General features: G+C 39.1%; 1 protein-coding gene across 2 annotated transcripts in view; it reads right to left on the bottom strand.

Moving 5' to 3' along the window:
• Positions 1-851: 851 nt before the first annotated feature.
• The window catches only part of zmat4a (zinc finger, matrin-type 4a), a 157,037-nt gene continuing 138,945 nt past the window's right edge, over positions 852-18,943 (bottom strand). For both annotated transcript variants that reach the window (XM_005748241.2, XM_005748242.2), the window contains one exon: positions 852-4,170. In XM_005748241.2, the coding sequence (XP_005748298.1) occupies positions 4,143-4,170 (28 nt within the window). In that variant the 3' untranslated portion in view covers positions 852-4,142. The remainder of the gene's footprint in view (positions 4,171-18,943) is intronic.

Here is an 18,943-nt window from a genome sequence, read left to right as displayed (position 1 = left end):
AAGCAATCCTGCCAGGAGTGGATATCCTATCAAATTCACCCCAAAGTTAGGTGAAATGCTCAGAGAAACTGCAAAATCATAGAGTAAGTAATTTTATTTAGTATAAAATAAAATATTGTACTCGGAAACATACATTTATTAGTGTGTAATCATGTCTTCTAACGACCTTATGCATTTTTATTGGAATTAATCCACTGAAAAACTCATAAGCGCGAGCACCGTTTGTTAAACCCACCGTGGTCACTCCACCTAATCACATTGTATATATGTGGTTATAGTCTAGTCGTACACATAGTACATCAAAGGCAGAGAAGAAAAGAACTCATAGGCATTCACGTTACATTGAGCTAAATATGTTTTATCATCCAAGAAGCTAAAAAGTGAAAGCAAAAGATGTGACCATCTTTTTATTTGCAAAAAGTAGTAGAAACAAACCAGCTGTTATGGAGAAAAGTCCTACAGTGGCCACCACAGCTAGGATTATGCACTTGAACTAGGAGTAAAAATAACAGAATTCCTTAACACCAATCTGCACTCTACAGAGTGATGTGATTTTACATAGTCTAGTTTTAAGAGAGCTGTGCACAAAAAAATGCCCACAAATATCAATTAAATGAAATGACCAAAATAAAAGTGCGCCATAAGTCCTCCTCAACAATGTGAAAGACTCATAGTCACACAGAATACGATTACTTCAAGTTGTCACTGGTAACTGTGGTTCTACACTACTGACTCACTACCTTAAAAGTTTAATGTGTTCTGATAGGATTTTTTATAATTAGTAAAAATAAGATGAAAAAGCAACACAATAAAATAAACAGAAAACAACTTACAGAAGAAATCATTGCAAGTGTCTTTTATTCGTTTCTCAGACACAATAAAGCACATAACCCAGAGCACAACAGGACTAGGGGGTGTATGAGCAAAGGACATCCTGTGATGAAGGAGAAATGACTGATTCAAAGCAACGCCTGGACAGAGACGTTATTACTCAGGCTGAGCAATGCAATTCATTTTTTTTCCTCGTTGCAATAACAAATCATACGTGCATGTCTTATTTGCAATATTAAAAAACACATTTCTAGAAATTATTCATAATGTCGTTGGCGGTGGCATCTCACACATCAGCTGGCGGCTCTGACATCAGCCAGCGACAATTCTTCCACTTTTCAAATCAAGATGATAATCTTTTTCTTTTCCTCTACAGTACAAATCTCCAGCTCCATATTTAAGTGATTTCAGCTGTCAATAACCTTAGAGGTCTGAGAAATTAAACGCTTTAACGACACAGTCAAAGCTACATGTTAATCAAACACAGGTCTGCAGTTGACACAGCACTGAAAACGATAGTAGATAAAATCACTTGCATTGTAAACAGATAGCAATTACAACTTAATCTGGTCCACAACAGTGATATATTACTCATCTATAGTTTTCCTCATAGTGCTCATTTATACAATACTGGCTTTTAAGTCAACATCTTTAATTTCTTGACATGACATGTAAGAAAGAAGAATGCTACATAAGCTTTGAATAATATATATACTGTCTATATATGTAAAGCTGAATTACCCTTTAAAACACTTCACATCAATATCAAATACTGTGAAACCATTACAGTTATACTTCAGTCCTTTCTACCTCATCTACCAACACATTCTACAAGTCTCTATGGTGGAATGGATTCAGTACATTTGAATGTTCAGCTCTCAACAGCATTGTTAAATTTCACAAAAGCATCCAGTTACACCTCCCTGAGATGAAGACCATACTGAAATGAAAGGAAATATATATTTTTTGAAACACTGACTATATATAATAGACTGTATATGCTGCATTGGACAGCAATTTAAAACAAAACAAAGTCTCTCTTTTCAACGTGCGGTAGAGATCATGTCTGGTGACATCTTTTTATAACCAAGAGAAACCTAGCTGTTCTTTGTAACAGGTGTGATCAACAACTTCCTGGACGAGGCCTAGAAAAATTTAAAACTTTTCCCAATTTAAACCATACCAGAAAAATTCAAGATCAGCTTTTCAGATCAGTCTGTGGAAGTCACATTTTGTCTACCACTACTTGTGCCTCTGTAATTTCCACTGGCTCTCCCAGCGCAGTGTGTTTGTGTGGCCAAACATGACAGATAATTACAGTATGGTGGCACAAGACAGGTAATTTTCTGTCAGTGTTCTCCCTCAGATCCCACAGGAGCATGGTGTTGACAGTCTCACTTTGTCATGGTGCAAAATCCAGTGAATGAGTAACAACAACCATGCTTCTGGTCTCGATCATCACCTACCATTAGGCTTTGAAATTTATGTCACTTTCAAACATAATTTGAAGGTGGTCCATTGTGAAAGTTTGTAAATGTAAATGGTCAGAACAGAACTTCCAGAGAGGGATCTAAAAATAGCTGCGCTGGAAGCTGTCTGAACCTAAAAAGATGATCTTGAACTGATCCAAATTGAAATCAGGTAAGGTTTTAACGCACGCAAACATATGCATGTGTATTATATATATCAGGCCCAATCCCAGAACTTTTTTCACACCTTAAAAACAACTTTAATGTAATTTTTTGTTTGATTTTGACATCGTTTCTGTCAATGATGATAACAGATAACTTTTTATTATTGAAGTCATCTGGGACTGCTTTAAAACAAAGACAAATTTCTACAGGGGCAAGAAACATGAAACCCAGACAACCAGACAGAGTAGCTCAACGTGAAGCCCAGAGTTAGCTGAAGATGTCGGATTACAATGGCACAACCAGTGTGGTAATAATGTCTGGATGGCCTTATACATGGAAAAGATTGAGTGTATGTGTGACTTTCAGTCTTTTGGAATGTTCTAGAAATTCTTTGAGGCAGCCCTTCACTTCCCATGATGCAAAGCTGTAGGACAAGGGTGCTCCAGACATCAAAGAGTTCTTTTAGTTAGACGGTTCCTGTTTCTAAGTCTAGTTCATGCAAATGATTTGGTACCAATGGAATCAACTGGTAATAGCGCTCTTTTCTTTGTATGTCTGCAGAAGAATACTCCCACCTCAAGAGCTTGCAACGCAAATCCTTTCATGCTGAAACGAAGCTAACTGGGTGGAGAACTTGGGGCAGATGAGCTAGGTATCCTGGAGGACCCGAGGAGAAAAATATCTGTGCTGCTTTGCTTGGGATGATGCTGGGGTACATGGATAGAGTTTGGCTAACTTTTTCTGACTTGTCTGATTGTTTGACAGTTTCTTACCCCACTTGATTGCTTTACAGTGATGTTAGTTGTTCCCAGATCACAGCAATTAACATGGTGAAAGCAAAGTTCTTACCATGGTCCCAGTACTGGCAAATTAAAAGTGTTGAAAGCTTCTATTTGAAACTTGTAATCCTGTGTAGATGCAGACAAATCTCACCAGTTCTGGTGGTCTTCTTACAGCACAACCAAAACCCAAGAAAAAAGAGCAATTTAGTCTTCAGTATGGCCAATAGAAGACAATACCAATGCAACTTATTGTTAGACTTCTACTAGTGTCATTATTGCCATTAACCCCTTAAAAGCTACAAGAGGATTTAGGTCCAGAATGTATGCACTAAATTACACTGTTACCTTACATAATTTAGGGCAATGATTTAACAATGTTAGACACTATGCATGTGTTACATTAAAACTGAGCAAACGCAAACAAACCCTTATATTCTTAATTCCACTTACAGTACTTAACATGTGAAAAATAAAGCTAAATTCAGTCCATGCATGTTAGAAAGGCTGCTGCGTATCAGATCCACTTTAATATTCTCAGATGGTCAGTGGACTGAAAAAACAAATAATTAAAAACAAGAAAAAGGAAAAAAGAGCAGAGAATACAGCCGCAGTGTGAAGGTTTATGGTTTGGGAGTGGCTAACAATGTGCAGGAACTGCACTTTATATTGAAAGGTGAGGGAGCTGATGCAGTTCTAGTGTTAGAAAAAAAAAATCCAAAACAGACAGAGTAAAAAGCCAGAGAGATGGAAATGGAGAGATGAGGAGAGAAATTGAAATAGTTTTGAGAGGAGCGAAAAGCATGGCGGAGGCAGAAAAAGCAGGGCAAGCTGAACACAGCTTGTCTGACATCAATCCAGTAGTAGTTTTTGTTTTTTTTTAATCGGCGTCCCACGCTCACTGGACACATATCTGATTCTTCAGACTGTTGGAGAAAAACAGAAAGAGACGGAAAAGATTCATCAGTGATACACTTCAGATATTGTATACACAGTTTATGCAGCATATGGCAAAATAAAGGGAAAGAAACATTTTGGTGCTGGCTGCCGTCGCCATTGATTTACACCAGTTAAGAATCATAAAAATGTCAAGAAACTCATCAGTTTCACAATGGATAAGAAAACGATGTCAAAGCTTACACTCACTGGACACTATTAGGTCCACTTTGCTAGTCCTGGGTCTGACCCTGCTTTGCAGATGTCGCAGAAGAAATTGAGACTCATCAGACGAGCTAATGTTTTTTCCAGTCATTTAATGTCCAACTTTGAGAACTGTGTGTGTTGCTGGACTGAAAAAAATCAACATCTTCCACACTGCAGAGCTTGGAATGACATATACCACCAAGATATGATAAATCGGTAGAAATTGGAGTTATTCAGTCTTCAAGCTCTTCTTCTTTTTCAGAGATGCTCTTCTACATACTTTGGCTCTAATGAGTGATTATCGGAGTTACTGTTGTCGCGTTTGTTTTCTGAGAGAGGATGAACAAACTCAAAGATGAATTTTATTTATAATGAAGTTTATTAAATGGTCGAAGGTTCCAGTTACAGCGCTGCGGACCTCTCTCTGTCCAGCTGTCCTGACAGAGAAAGGGTGCCACTCCTCAGGGAATAAAGTTTTAATAATAGCATAGAAATATCACATGAATATGATTGGTTAAAAATTTGGCGAGAAGCCTCAGACTTGGCTTTCCATAGATAGTGTTTGCTCCAGTTTCTGTCTCCTCCAATCAGGCATCTTTCTCTCCGTAAAAGAAAACTCCTCCCCATTTCCCTGTTGCTATGCAGTTTAGTAGTTTTTCAATTCAAGCTCACCCTGACTGCACGTGTGTGGGTTCCACCCAGCACCTATCTCCACACCATAACATTTTCACTTCAAACCAGTCCAGCCATTCTCCTCTTTTATCAAAAACACATTTTCAACCAGAGAAATGAGCTCACTGGATATTTTCTTTCTTTTTTTTTTTTTTTAATTATTCTCTGTAAAGCCGAAAAGTGGTTGTGTGGGAAGTCTCTGAAATTTAAGACTAGCTTTGTTCCCCATTCTGATGCTCAAATTTCAGCAGGAAGTCTAAATGCATTGGGCTTCTGCCATGTGGTTGGCTACTTAGAAATTTATGTTAATGAGCAGATAAATGGTGTGCCCAGCAAAGTGACCAGTGTATATATATCAAAAGACAAACCAAAAATCTTTCAAAAGTTTTAGGCTTCCTGTTGAATTTTGCAAAAGTATTGAATTGAAAAGAGTAAATAAGAATAATTGGTTTATGGAAACCATGCAGGGTTTGGTTTGTTATATATTCTGAGAGGGCAAAAAAAAAAGATTTTGTTTGTGTTTTCTCCTCTTCAGCTGAAATTTTAAAATAAATAGAACAGAATAAATAGAAAAAAGAATAAAGGAAAAGAATAAAGGTGTTATTTGGATGTAGATTATTGGATGTAGATGTAGATTATCATTTAAATTGATATGAAGAGCCTTTTCCTGTTTGTTTTCTTCCTATTTTTTAAACTAATACTGCTGAAAAAAACACCAACTTGTTCTTATCCAGTTAATAAGTTTTTAGATCTTTTAATGCTCCAAACAGATGAGAGAATCTGGCTGCTTGTGTTTCTTGTCATGTTCTGTCGCCTTCAGCCTCAGTTTTCCTTTATATATTGTGTTGAATCTCCATCAATCCTGCACATGCTGTACAAAAACAATATGAGTGTGTAGTTCCACACACATATTTAAATTTAAACTGCTGTGCAAAACATACAACCATACCTCAGCTGCCATCCTCAGAGCATCCCAGGATGTATAGTAGTTTCTGTTTTACTATTTTATTACAAATACAAAACTTCATTCATGTTTTTGTGGCGTGGCCCTCCAGTGTTCTAAGTAAACATTAATTCGGTCTGTTCAAAATGAAATAGAGAGACACCAGTGCCAGAGTGGCCATCGGGGGCAACGGGAGAATTAAACACATAAATTAATCCGTTCACACATTGTAAAGTTGAACCTGCACACACAGCTCTTTTTCTCTTGGGTTTTTTTTTTGTTTTGATATTGTGAAGTTTTAAAATGCCAGAGATGACTGCACAAATGCTGAGACATAATGGTAGTTATTGTTCAAAATAATGTTGCTGGTTTTGTATTATGAAAAATATGACAGCTCAGTATGCAGCAAAGATTTGAAGAAAAAAATATTCTAAAAAGGTTTTGGTAATCAACTTGTATTTGCAGTCAATCATGTCTCTCATTAAATAGTAAAGAAAAGAAAACAGATGTGAATCAAATTAAGGTTAATGAATCTCTTGTCACATTGCAGTTTTGTATAGTACGTTCTACATGCAGAAACTTGGTGTGCTGAAATGACAGAAGAATAACCAAGGTGTCTGTAGCCTTCTGATTTTTATGCCAGTTAATAATCACTTCATTCATCCATCTTTCTGCCCCTTGTCCTGTCACAGTTCCTACCAGTAGGACATATCCACAAGACTTAATCTAGGAGGTGTGCATGAGGCATCCAAATCACAACCACTTCAACTTGCTACTTGTTATGTGGAAGAGGACTATAACCTGTCCTAAACTACGGAGCTTTTCCAAGACAAGCTCCCACAGAGGAAGAGGAACATCCACTACATGCAGGTATGGCCATAGGTGAGGGTGGGATCATAGATCAACCAGTAAAAAAATACAGCCATACAGCTGTTTACTCAATGCATTTGAAGCACTTTATCTACAACCATGGTCAAGTTTGAATCAGGAATGAACCCACAGGCTATTCTCCACATAGATGACCTCCTCTGAGCAAGCACTTACTGAAAGTGGGAAGGAAAAAAATCCTTTTAAAAAAGTTCCGCAGAACCAGGCTCAGGGAGGGGCTGCTATCTCCCGTGACCGATTAGGGGTGAGAGGAGGAAGAAAGGACAAAACAGACGCTGATGTTCTTTGTGGAGAAAGGCCATAGTTGGGTTTGAATCAAGACGCCTGCACTACCAAGACTGCAACCTTATTCTTTCAGTCACTATCCAGAGCTTGTCACCATAGTTGAGGGAGGTAATGTAAAAACAAATGAATGGCTTTGGTTTCAAGCTCAGCTGTCTCTTCACCACAAGAGACTGGGGTACACTCATCCACTTTAATTTAGCCAATGCACCTGCCAGTCTTCCACTCCACAAAGTCCTCTAGGAGTTTTCAGTGGGTTGGGTGGAGTGAACTCACCTAATCCTCAATAAGACTGGAGGTTTTTTGTAGACCCTGATTCAATGAATTGAATGCAGTTCAAAACATGACAGCATGGCCTAAAATGTATGTCCAGCTTCCTGAGGGCCTGCATGTGTCAAGGCCTAGGGCCAAAGGCAGTCAAGGGGATCCAACACCTCTGCATGAATGAGTTATTGTTTGCATGCCAAAGATTTAATTGACAGAGACAGACCGAGACATTTTAGCTGATAGAAAGCTCAGTGATACATAATGAAAAACAAACCTAAGACCAGGCAGCAGGAACACCTGACTTTATACTTTGAACTGAAATTATGTTTCAATGGAAATGTAATTTCCTTGTAAACGTAAACATATAACATGAAACATGATTTAAAATAGATCCTCATAAGGATTAGGCCAGGCGGTTTGTTTTTAAAGAATAAATTATTTAGCATTATTTCTTTTAAAGATATTTGCCTTTGAAAAATCTGGAATGGAGATACAATAACTGTATAGAAATGTAGGTTTTCTGAAAGAAAGCTGACCTTGATTTACAATATTCTTAACTTTCTAGTTCAGTGTGTCAGGTCAGAAAATATTCTTATTTTTTCTGTGGCTCAGTCCCTGAAATTTGCACAAATCTGCATGTCTTTCAAACTACCGTCAATGACTGATGCACACTTGGCCTGCAATTCATTTCAACAGCCATGTTTCTGTACTTGTGCAATGTGAGACATCTGGAGAACATTCCTTTTGAACTTTTGAAAGTATAATCTGCTGCAGATAAGTTTCAGGACTCAGTTTATACAAGTGGTTAGTTTAAGCACCGTTTTAGAGACTAATGATGCATGGTTCCCTGGAGGAAATTCTTAAAGCTATTGCAGTTGATTGAAAAATCAGATAAGTATATATCAGCAATAAGTTGATTTGCAGAATCGAAAAGGTAGAGATCTGGTCCTGTCTACCATTCTGCTCCTTTTTGTTCCATGCACTCAATGAAATCGTTTTTCTTTCTCTTGACATCCAGTGTCAAAAAGTTGCCAAGTAATCACAATCGTTGTGTGATTGAATAGGTGACTTCAAGCTTTTTCTGCATTGGTCCAGCAACCCAGACCAACAGATGGCCTCATCTTATCGCTTTATCATTACAGAGTTGCTGTCCTGACGTCTCCTCGATTAGCAGGACTGATGTACTCCCAGGTTCAATCGGTCAACACAATAAAGACTCAGTCACGACACACCAAAGGCTGCCTGTCCCTCAGACAGCACAAACAAGTGTGCCCATGGTTTGATAGAGCAGATGGGGGAAAAAATTCAGAGGCATCGTGCAATTTGCCCCAGTGGGGACACACAATAACTGCACAATTGTGAGCAGGAACATGACAGACTGGCAGTTAGCATCGCTTCTGTTGTTTGTTGCACGTAATCAAATGGCTTTTTCTCTGTCAGTGCAATGGGAATTGCATGTTGTCCTTAGTCGAACTAAGTAGAGTAATCACAGTCTGCTCTGCGAAAAGAGCATCCTGCTGTGTTTGTCTTGCAAAGACAAAAACAACTACACAAAACAAACTGTTGTGCTTATTTCACTGGAAAGCTCAACGTGGCAGAATGCACCAATGCTTCAGACTTACACCTCGACACAGAAAGTGTTTTGACTTACTACCCTGAACCTTTCTTAACAAACAGATCTTGTAACCCTCTTCCTCGTACACCAAGTATTTGGGTAGAAAAAGAAGGACAGTTTGGTCACTCAGTTGCTCAGAAATGTCCTTGCTTTTTAAAGAAAAGCACATGTGGTTCTATCTAATGTAAAACTGATAGAAATGAATGATTCATAGTAAACATTTATCATTTCTGATGGAATATCTGCCCATATTCAGCAACAAACACTCCTCTATTCTAATGGCAGAGGTTTAACATGCTAAAAGGCTGATTGAGTTTTTAAATTTTTTTTTGCATATCTAACAACTGTTGTGCCGATTAAATAAGCAATCACTTTGAATTATTTGACTTTCTTGAGCAGAGAAGTCAGGCTCATTTTACATTATGTGCGACATACAGCCCACTTTGGTCGGTTTACAGAAAAAGTTCTGGTTGTTTACGTCTTGATGCATGCTCAATCATCCAGGTAAGTAAATCTCCAAAAGTTGATTCTGTTCATCTGGACGTAGCGTTTTGTGGGAGAAACGTTTCGTCACTCATCCAAGTGACTTCTTCAGTCTCAGCTGACTGCAGGTTTCCCCAATCTTATAAACAGTACATTTGCATAATGACTGAAACCAGCCCACTGAAGGAACAATGGGCTGGGAGGTCCTTGCTATCTTACCCTGGAACACCACCAAGCCATTGGTTCAGATATGTAGGTGAACCCTGGGTGAAAATCAAATCTCTGTACGTACCACAATTCACGGATCACATTAACTTGGTGGACCGACACATCAAATTCACCAGGGAGGATATGAAAAGGGTCAGGTTAGCCTTCTTAGACTGTGAGATTTCCATCAGTAATGGGGGACATCTAAAAGCTGACGTGTACCATAAACCTACGCATACGGATCAGTATTTAAGGTTTGACTCTCATCATCCACTGGAGCACAAACTGGGTGTCATTAGGACGCTATAACACAGAGCGAACACCATCCCCACTGACACAGTGGCCAGGGAGGCAGAAGGACATCACATCAAGAAGGCCCTGAGTAAATGTGGTTTTCCCAGCTGGACTTTTGTCAAAGCTGGAAAGGCACCTAAAGAAAGCTGATCCAGGAGAGAAGGACAACCGCTGCCCAAGCGAAAACCTGTAGTGATTCCATATGTGTCAGGAGTATCGGAGCAGTTGAGACGCATTTTTTCTAAACACCGGGTCTCTGTGGCTTTTAAACCCCAAAACACGCTGCGCCAAAAATTGGTCCACCCCAAGGATCGGGTCCCCCGACACAAACAGAGTAACGTAGTGTACGCTGTCCGGATTGTCAGGATTTATACACCGGGGAAACCAAACAACCTCTGGCGAAGCGGATGGCCCAACACAGAAGAGCTACCTCGTCAGGCCAGGACTCTGCAGTCTATTTACACCTACAGGCCAGTGGACACTCTTTCAATGATGAGGATGTACACATCCTGGACAGGGAGGAACGCTGGTTTGAGCGCGGAGTCAAGGAGGCCATTTACGTGAAAAGGGAAAGACCATCTCTGAATCGAGGAGGAGGCCTTAGGGTACATCTTTTGCCATTTTACAATGCTGTGATTGCAGCCATTCCCCAACTCTCTGTGAATGGGACTCATGGCCATTGATCAGTGGGTTTTGGTCAGTGGTTGTTGATCAGTGGTCATGAGAATTTGCATAATTAAGATTAAGGAACTGACCTCCTAGCCCATTGTTCCTTCAGTGGGCTGGTTTCAGTCATTATGCAAATGTACTGTTTATAAGCTTGGGGAAACCTGCAGGCAGCTGAGACTGAAGAAGTCACTTGGATGAGTGACGAAACGTTTCTCCCACAAAACGCTACGTGAACAGAATCAACTTTTGGAGATTCTGGTTGTTTATTGTCCTGACACTGCTGTAATTACTAATTATAAAGAATCGCTGTGCTCAAGACAAAGCCATCGGGATATGCAATTCCCCCGAAATCATTTGAATTAACTCCTGAGTTCATGGTAAATTTACCCTGATGAAGTGAGCTAATGCTTTTTAAATTCTAAGGGCCAATCACAATTTTTATGCCACATTTCCATCGCTGAATGTCACACATTTCATTACTCTGCTTGGTTTCAGGTAGGTCTCCAGCGTATGTGATAAAAAAAAACACTTGCGCCTTAACCTATCATTAAATCTCCATGGAAATCCAAAAATAAACAGGCTAATTTGCATTCACGTATTTGACTGTTATTGGCAGCCATGTAAATCTACCCTTTATGAAAAATTGTGTGTATGTGGCTAAAAGAAAAGTATCACATTTTATGTAAAAATATAAATTTTCACACATTAATGAAAGAATTAGCACACTAGGGAACGTTATTTTAACGCTGAATAATTTTCACAATGTGAGTCAAACATGGGGAGATATTTTTGTCTCTCCACTCATTATCATGGAAATGCAGAGTGGGATGGTGTGATATTAAAATGAAAAGGCATAGTGGAATATAAGAGCATCTCCAAAGTGAAAGAGAGAGAAAGAAACAGGCAGGAAGCCAAAAATGGGGAAAAAGGAAACAAACAGAACTGAAGACACCTTAAGACCAATGAAAGAAGGGAGGGGGAATGGAGGGCAGAGGGATCTTTCTTTTTTTATTCTGACAACAGAATTGTTTCTCAGCACTATGGTGCTTTATATATCTGAGGGTTTCATATGTATAAGTCTATACTGAGTCAAATGCTTTACAACCCCATGTTAATTAGATTCAGTATTAGGTAGAATCTCCCTTTCTTCAACGATCCCAAGACAAAAAACAAAATTATGTCATTCAAAGTCAGTGTTCTCTTTCAAAGCATTCTAAATTATTTCTTCTTACATTAAGTCATGTTACATTTGATCTGATACAGCAGAAAAAAATAGTTTTAAACAGATTTGTGTTTGTTTAATTCAGTTAACGGGTAAATGGACTGCTGTATGTTCAGTGCCTTTTTACTCTATGCAAGGACTCAAAGTGCTCCCTAAACTTCACACAGTAACACGTATCCATGCTTGTGCTTTTATCTATGCCTAAGCACTTTAATTAACATTCACACACACAGCTGTGTCATGGGCAACTCAGGGTCCAGCATCCTACCTGAGAATATTCAATGTAGGAGAGGAGAGGCCAGAATTGAACGCTTGACCTTCAATTGGTAGAAAATCTGCTCTAAGACCTGAGTCACAGCCACCCAAACACAGCAACGGTGAGCAGTCTCACTGCTTACTGTTTTGTTTTTTTTTGTTTACACCATTTGTTTTCTCATTTGTGTGGCCAACATAGCAGGTAGTAAGTGAGGCAAACTGGTGCACAGAGGTTTGATTTCTATAGCAGTCATTATGTTTGTCCCTGTTCACATCCAGCAGTTACAGAATATCAAATTCAGCCACCATCCTGTTCCTGTGCATAATTTAACATTTTTGTTGTCACAATCTTTCCAGGCCAGAACTGTTTATGGATTATCTTTGTGTGGACCTTTGGAAGGAACTTGTTTTGTTCATGGTTGGTGTTATATTTCTACGGTAACAGCTGGTAACAGCTTATTTTCTAGTATGTGTGTATTGCTACCATACATGGTATGACACTAAGCTTACATAAACATGCACACACAAGCAAATAGTATTGTGCTCACCATTTTCATGCTAGTTTTGTTTCTAGCCAACTAGTCCACACACAAACCTTTCCTAATCAGCTTTCCTTCACATTGATGTGAAATATCATGAGGTGCCATGGAAAATGAATAAGAAGCAAGAAAAAAAGAACAGTGGAATCTAACTGCACTTAAAGACTCCTTGGTCTTAGATGCTTTACATGTTCTTACTGTATGTATTACTATATATAACATATCACTTCCTTACCAAGGTTGAAGGTTTAAAGAAAAGGAAGCACATGACCTATAAGGTGCAATTAAATCGTTCCTTAGTATTAAGAGAATTTGAATAGCTTTTATTATGACTGCTGCAGATGCTTCACTTAGCTCAGTTAGGAACCTTCCTTAGTAATCTTGACTATGTGACTCCAAATCTGCATAATTCTTGCCTCTGCGTGCTTCGCGTCTCACTTGTAGTCACTTCCTGTTTTCTTCTTTTTCTGGTGTTTGGTTCTATTTTATGTTTTTGGTTTTTTTTACATCATGTCCTTTTTTGCCAACTTCTAATTCCTTGACTGTTTTCACCTGTATTGCTTTTAATTTTTCTAGATTATCTGCCTTCATTAAATCATATATTAAAACTTGAATTTTGTTCAGTAATCCTGCTGCAGTGTTCTGCATTTTGGTTATCATTCTGTCGAACATGTAGCAGATTTAATCTTCTCTGGCTTTTACAGATACAGCTGTGAGCTGGTCTGACTTGATCCGAGGTTGCAATATTACAAATGTTCTGATTCTGTCACAGGTTCTCTCAGGTTTGGTATTTGCATCTGATCTAACTGGGGTCTCTACTCAGAGTCAAGTGCAGAGCTCCTGAAGCACCCTTAGCACAATGAGTGCTGTGGCTACCTATTGACCACTTAATTAGCATGTGAAAGTATCTGCAATTTGATGCATTTCTCTCCAGCACAGCCTCATATTTCACACATCACTGCTGAGCACTTATACGAGATGTATGCTTCAAATGACTGCAAAGAAATTTTCTCATCAACAGATTCAGTCAGCAGTCTTGTATGTAAAAACCCTTCTTCTGCAGACCGATGACTGGCTTTTAAATTAGCTGGACTGTGTCATATAACATGTGGAAAATAAATTCAAAGAAGCAAGAGGAAGCCTTCTAGGAAGAGCTGGCAATCTAGTTGTGCTGTAGGCAGGGTGAGCCAGTCCACCCTCTGTATTCCACAGGATTGCCAAGACTTGGGAAAACAATTATCCAGGCCAAAAAACTTGTTCATTACCTTTCACTGAATGATAAGAATCAAATTCTGTGTGGTGTAGTTTGATTTATTTTTCTTTTGTTCTTATGGTTATATAACTTTTGATGCAGTCATGTGACATCACTGCACCAGTTTATCCTGGGAAAAATAAAAGATCTGTATAATATGATTGTGCATTAGGGCTAAAGTTATACAAGAATTATATAGAATTCCTAGAAAATATGAAGAAGTGGCTTAGACTTTAAGGAGCTTGAGGATGATACATGGCCTCAAACACTGCCCGAAGCAATGTGCTGCTCTGCACAATCATACTTTCACAGATTTAAGTCAAGAGTAAAATTTTTCACGCTACTACTGCATAAAAAGCCCCCCAGCTAACTTCTTAAGGTGGAGAAGGGTCTCTTAAGTAATTCACAGTACAGTCGGCGTAGGTTACACTGCTTCACAACCTTCAATGGCCGAGAGCAACAGCACAACCTGACTGCATCCACCCCTCCCACATGGCAACTCTGCAACTTATGTATTCCTGTGGTGTGTGACAAATTGTATCAGGACGTTGCTCTAGTGAAGCATTTTTCATGCATAATTCATTCTCCAGCCTACATTCCACATGGACATTTTCAAATCCCTTTGAAGTTAATTCTCTCGTCATGATAAACAGCCTCCCTCGCTGTGGCTGTGCGGGTCACGATTGTCAGTGTGGTCTGTGCTGGGAGAAATCACCTGTCCCAAGCAATTTCACAATACAAGAGGTTTACATCTAATAATTCACTGTGGGAAAATGATCTGTGCCTGATCAAAATGACAGGAGGACTTAATGCTGCATGATTTACAGTTAATTGAGCACTGAACTAGTTTTGTTCTACATAAAACAAACAGAACAAACAGGAGATTATGTATAACCCTTTTGTGTACCTTTACACAGTACACTGCATGCCCTAATGACAGGTATATAGAAATATTGCATGGTGGATTCAGCTCAGCACTCAATATAATGTTCTGCATGAAACAAACAGACCACAGGCAGTTCAGATTGGCTGCCATACCATAGCTGGCAGGTGTCATCTGCCATACTACTAAACTTAGGACTAATTCATAAATTATCTTCAAAATTTTATATATTTCGACGTACGGTGACCGCAGCTGTCATTTTACTGTAATGACTTTGTGTTAGCATAAAGATATAGTAAAAGCAGGCGTGTTTCTTGAATCATAAATTGTTTCATCAGGACTCCGTGGATAGGAATGTCAGTTTTGAAAGAAATAGTGCATGCACATCTTATAATATGTTTAAGTCAGCTGAAGAAAAAGGGAGGCTGAGAGCCCAAACACAGCTACTTTTCAATTCTGTGTATTTTTGGGGTCTGTACTAAATGTGAGGTTATTAAGCATTTTAAAGAACCACAACCAGAACCAAGTGTAGAACCACATTTTGACTGTTCTATCCTGATGATAGTGCAATAATTATATAGAAAGTAACTATACTCAGCACATCCCAAAGGTGCCTTTTTGGATAGGGATCTAGTGATGCTGGATGCCATTTGAGCACAGTTAACTCATGTCATGTTTAAGAAACCAGTTTCAGATTATTTAAGCTTTGTGACTTGCACGTTACCCTGCTGAAAGTAGCCATCAGAGGATGAGGTAGGCTGTGGTATTTAAACAATGCTCAGTTGGTACAACAGGAGCCTAAAGTGTGCCAAGAAACACACCATTACACCACCACCTCCAAACTGAACCAATGATACACGTCAGGATGGATACATGCTTTCCTGGTCCTTATGACAAATTCTGACCCAACGTTCGAAATGTCACAGCAGAAACTGAGATTCATCAGTACAGATAATGTTTTTTTTTTCAAGTCATCGAATGTCCACTTATGGTTATCCTGTGTGAATTCTAGCATCAAAGTTTAGTTACTCTTGCCCTCCTATCAGCTCAAAACAGTCTGGTCATTATTCTCTGACCTCGTGTCATCTTTGTTGTCCCATCCTTTGTAAACCCTAGAGATGGATATGCAGCAAAATCCCAGCTGATCAGCAGTTTCTGAAATGCTCAGTCTGACACCAACTACCGTGTCACATTCAAAGTCCTCTAAATCATCTCGCCTCATTCCTTTGCTCGGTTCCTTGACCACTGTGCTGCTGCCATTTGACTATAATTATAGACGTTATTCAAGGATTGCTTACAATCAGCCGCAAATGTGAACGTCACGGCAGAAGCGGTGGACAGATTAGACTGTCAAAATCACTTGGATCCGACTCTATGAACCGCTGATATCTTGACAAAATTTATGGGCTAAACTGCTGCTGCGGGTTAGGAATGTCCCATAAAAAGTGAGCACCATTTCTCCTGTCATGAGCACACATGCCACTTACTTGATCTTCACCCAACAACTGTGGAAATTATTTGATCTGGACCAAAGTTGACTGGTGGATCAATGAAAACAAGGGCAGCTGACTGTGAGGAGACAAAATCCTCAACACATTTATAAATCAGTTACCATGATTTCTGCAGAAACTTCTGCTAACAAAACATTAAATTGTGTTTGCACTGTTATCACAGATATGGGTGTTTATGATTTTCATTACCAAAATTATATGAAATGAGTGTAACTTATATTCAAAATGTACCAGGAGAATTTAACTGTGTGGGCACAGCGACTTTTAGTGGGCAGGTCTGGAGCACAGAGCCCTGTCCATAATGCTGACGCTGACCACAAACAAAGCTCAGAGCAAAGAGAGGCTTGTTAACAGCACTAATCATACATTATCCTGTTAGGCAGAACTACTGTTTCAGAGAGGTTTTATTACAGGAGACATTGTTTTCTTTATCATTTGAACTGGCTCCCATCCACCACACAGAGTCTGGCCTTCTTCAACAGTGATAGATGGTTTTCAATAACAAACAACAAGGAACAAAGTGAATACTTGATTACACTCCAGTGAATGACAGGGAATTAAATTAATGAGGGTTTGCATCTCATCTAACAGCAGGCCCCTGGGGGACTATCAGCCTAAGAGAGAAGCAAAAAAACAAAACAAAAACAGGTGATCTGACAGGCACTTGCCCCACTTGGAGGTTGACAATTGCTCCTCTGTAGCCAACTGCATCCCTGTGTTATCTCCCTGTGCACAGGGGAATTAATTAGGGGCTTGATGATCGGGAGAAATGAGGCTGAATAATAAAAACCTTGACGAGCACTTTCTGTGGTATTGCTCTCTTTCGCCTTTGTCCTTCCCAGCTCATGATGACTGCCAGGCCTGGAAGCTGCTCTTTTCATCCATATCCGCCTGCTACGTGCACATAAAGTGGTTTTGAAAAATCCCTCTACTGAGCAGCTAATAGGTGTGAGGTGTAAAAAGGCCCGGTCCCTTTCAGAGCTTCCCATCGTGCGCTGTTGTAAATTGCAGAGCCATTACACGGGAGATGAGTGCAGGGAAAATATGGGCAGTGAAAAATCCCCCCCTGCCTTGGTCCCGGCTATTTTGTGCTTCAGGACACAATGCACTCCAAACCACATGTGCTCCAAGACCATTACAAAAACAGTTTTCTTTTCATTCTTTCTTCATTTTTCATATCAGATGAAGTTGTTATAGCTGAAGATCATCACTCAGAAACACACAGGACACACAATCAGTCATTTTTCCAGTCAAATTATCCCAACAGCTCCTGGGACAAACCTCACCAGAGACCAAAATTAATAATGCACTTGGCTGTCCTGCTCGGTTCATGAAGCAGAAAGATAAATATGGCATAGTAAATATCACCGTGTGATGGCAGGCTGTTGGTGTTTTTTACTGACTACAAGACAATGACAGATCACATTCAACATGGTGATAAGTAAGTTTTGTTATCTGTGGCATATTGGAGGGAGCTTCATATTTTTGAACTTGCAAAGGAAAGTGGAGAAAGAAAATAAAGAAACTAGGAAACAGAATTGAAATCTATGAATTTTTTCATAGCACTGAGGAATGGATGCATGTTTTTAAAAGAAAGCTATACTCACAGCTGTCAGTTTGGGCACACCTAGCAGCGTAAAGGTCTGCAACTTTGAGAGATAAGGGTATGCAAATTACTTTGAGTTCACATTTTCAAAGGATAAGAATGTGACAGTAAAGTGGAAAGAGCTTTTGTATCTTGTGTCAAGATTCCTGCCCTGTCCTTGACTCCTCTTTTGTTTCTCTTTCGTGTTTTAAAGTGTTTTTTCCTCGCTGCTTTCCTGTTTTAGTGTTACTGAATGTGTTTTGTTTCTCTATGAAATTTGTTTTCTGTTTTATTTTTTTTAATTACTTGTGGGCTTTTTTCAGCTGATGCGCCTCTCTGTTTCTAGCTTCCACCTCTCTAGTGTTTACAGTCTGATACTGCTGGCTGCTTGGTTCTGATTTCTGTCTGCTTGGTCCTGCAGTCAGATACTATTTTGAACCAAAACCTAATCCTTTGTCTTTAGTTCACCCTACGCCATGCCGTGCATCAAGCAGCTAATGCTTTCCATCATTAAACAGCTAATCAGGATATGTTATTATGCTTTTTAAATCAAAAACCAAAACAATGATAATTCTGATGAATTATCATCCACCCCCCCCCACCCCCCAAAAAAACCAAAACAACGAAAAAGAAAAGAAAAGAAGGGAAAAACTAACTAACTAACTAACTAACTAACTAACTAACAAAACAAAACAACAAAAAAAGTATAGGCTCAGAGTTAAAAGTAGGGTTGGGGTCACCAGTCATGACTTGGACATGAACAACCCCGCTTTCCTGATTACAAAGCGCTGTGTAACTGCATGTGTGAATATATTAAGGATAACACTACATTAGAAAAGAGTAATTATGACTTATTGAATAAACAGCCCCAACACGGCTGATAACTGGAACAGTGCAGGAAAATAGACTTTTTTTGTGTGTGTGTTTTCGGCCCTGAAATGCTAATTTATTTATTTATTTATATTTATTTATTTTATTTTATTTTCAGT

The sequence above is a fragment of the Pundamilia nyererei genome, unplaced genomic scaffold (assembly GCF_000239375.1).
Source record: "Pundamilia nyererei isolate P.nyererei 1_Seehausen unplaced genomic scaffold, PunNye1.0 scaffold00217, whole genome shotgun sequence".
NCBI classification, from domain to species: domain Eukaryota; kingdom Metazoa; phylum Chordata; class Actinopteri; order Cichliformes; family Cichlidae; genus Pundamilia; species Pundamilia nyererei.
This window is presented reverse-complemented; position numbering and strand designations above follow the sequence as displayed.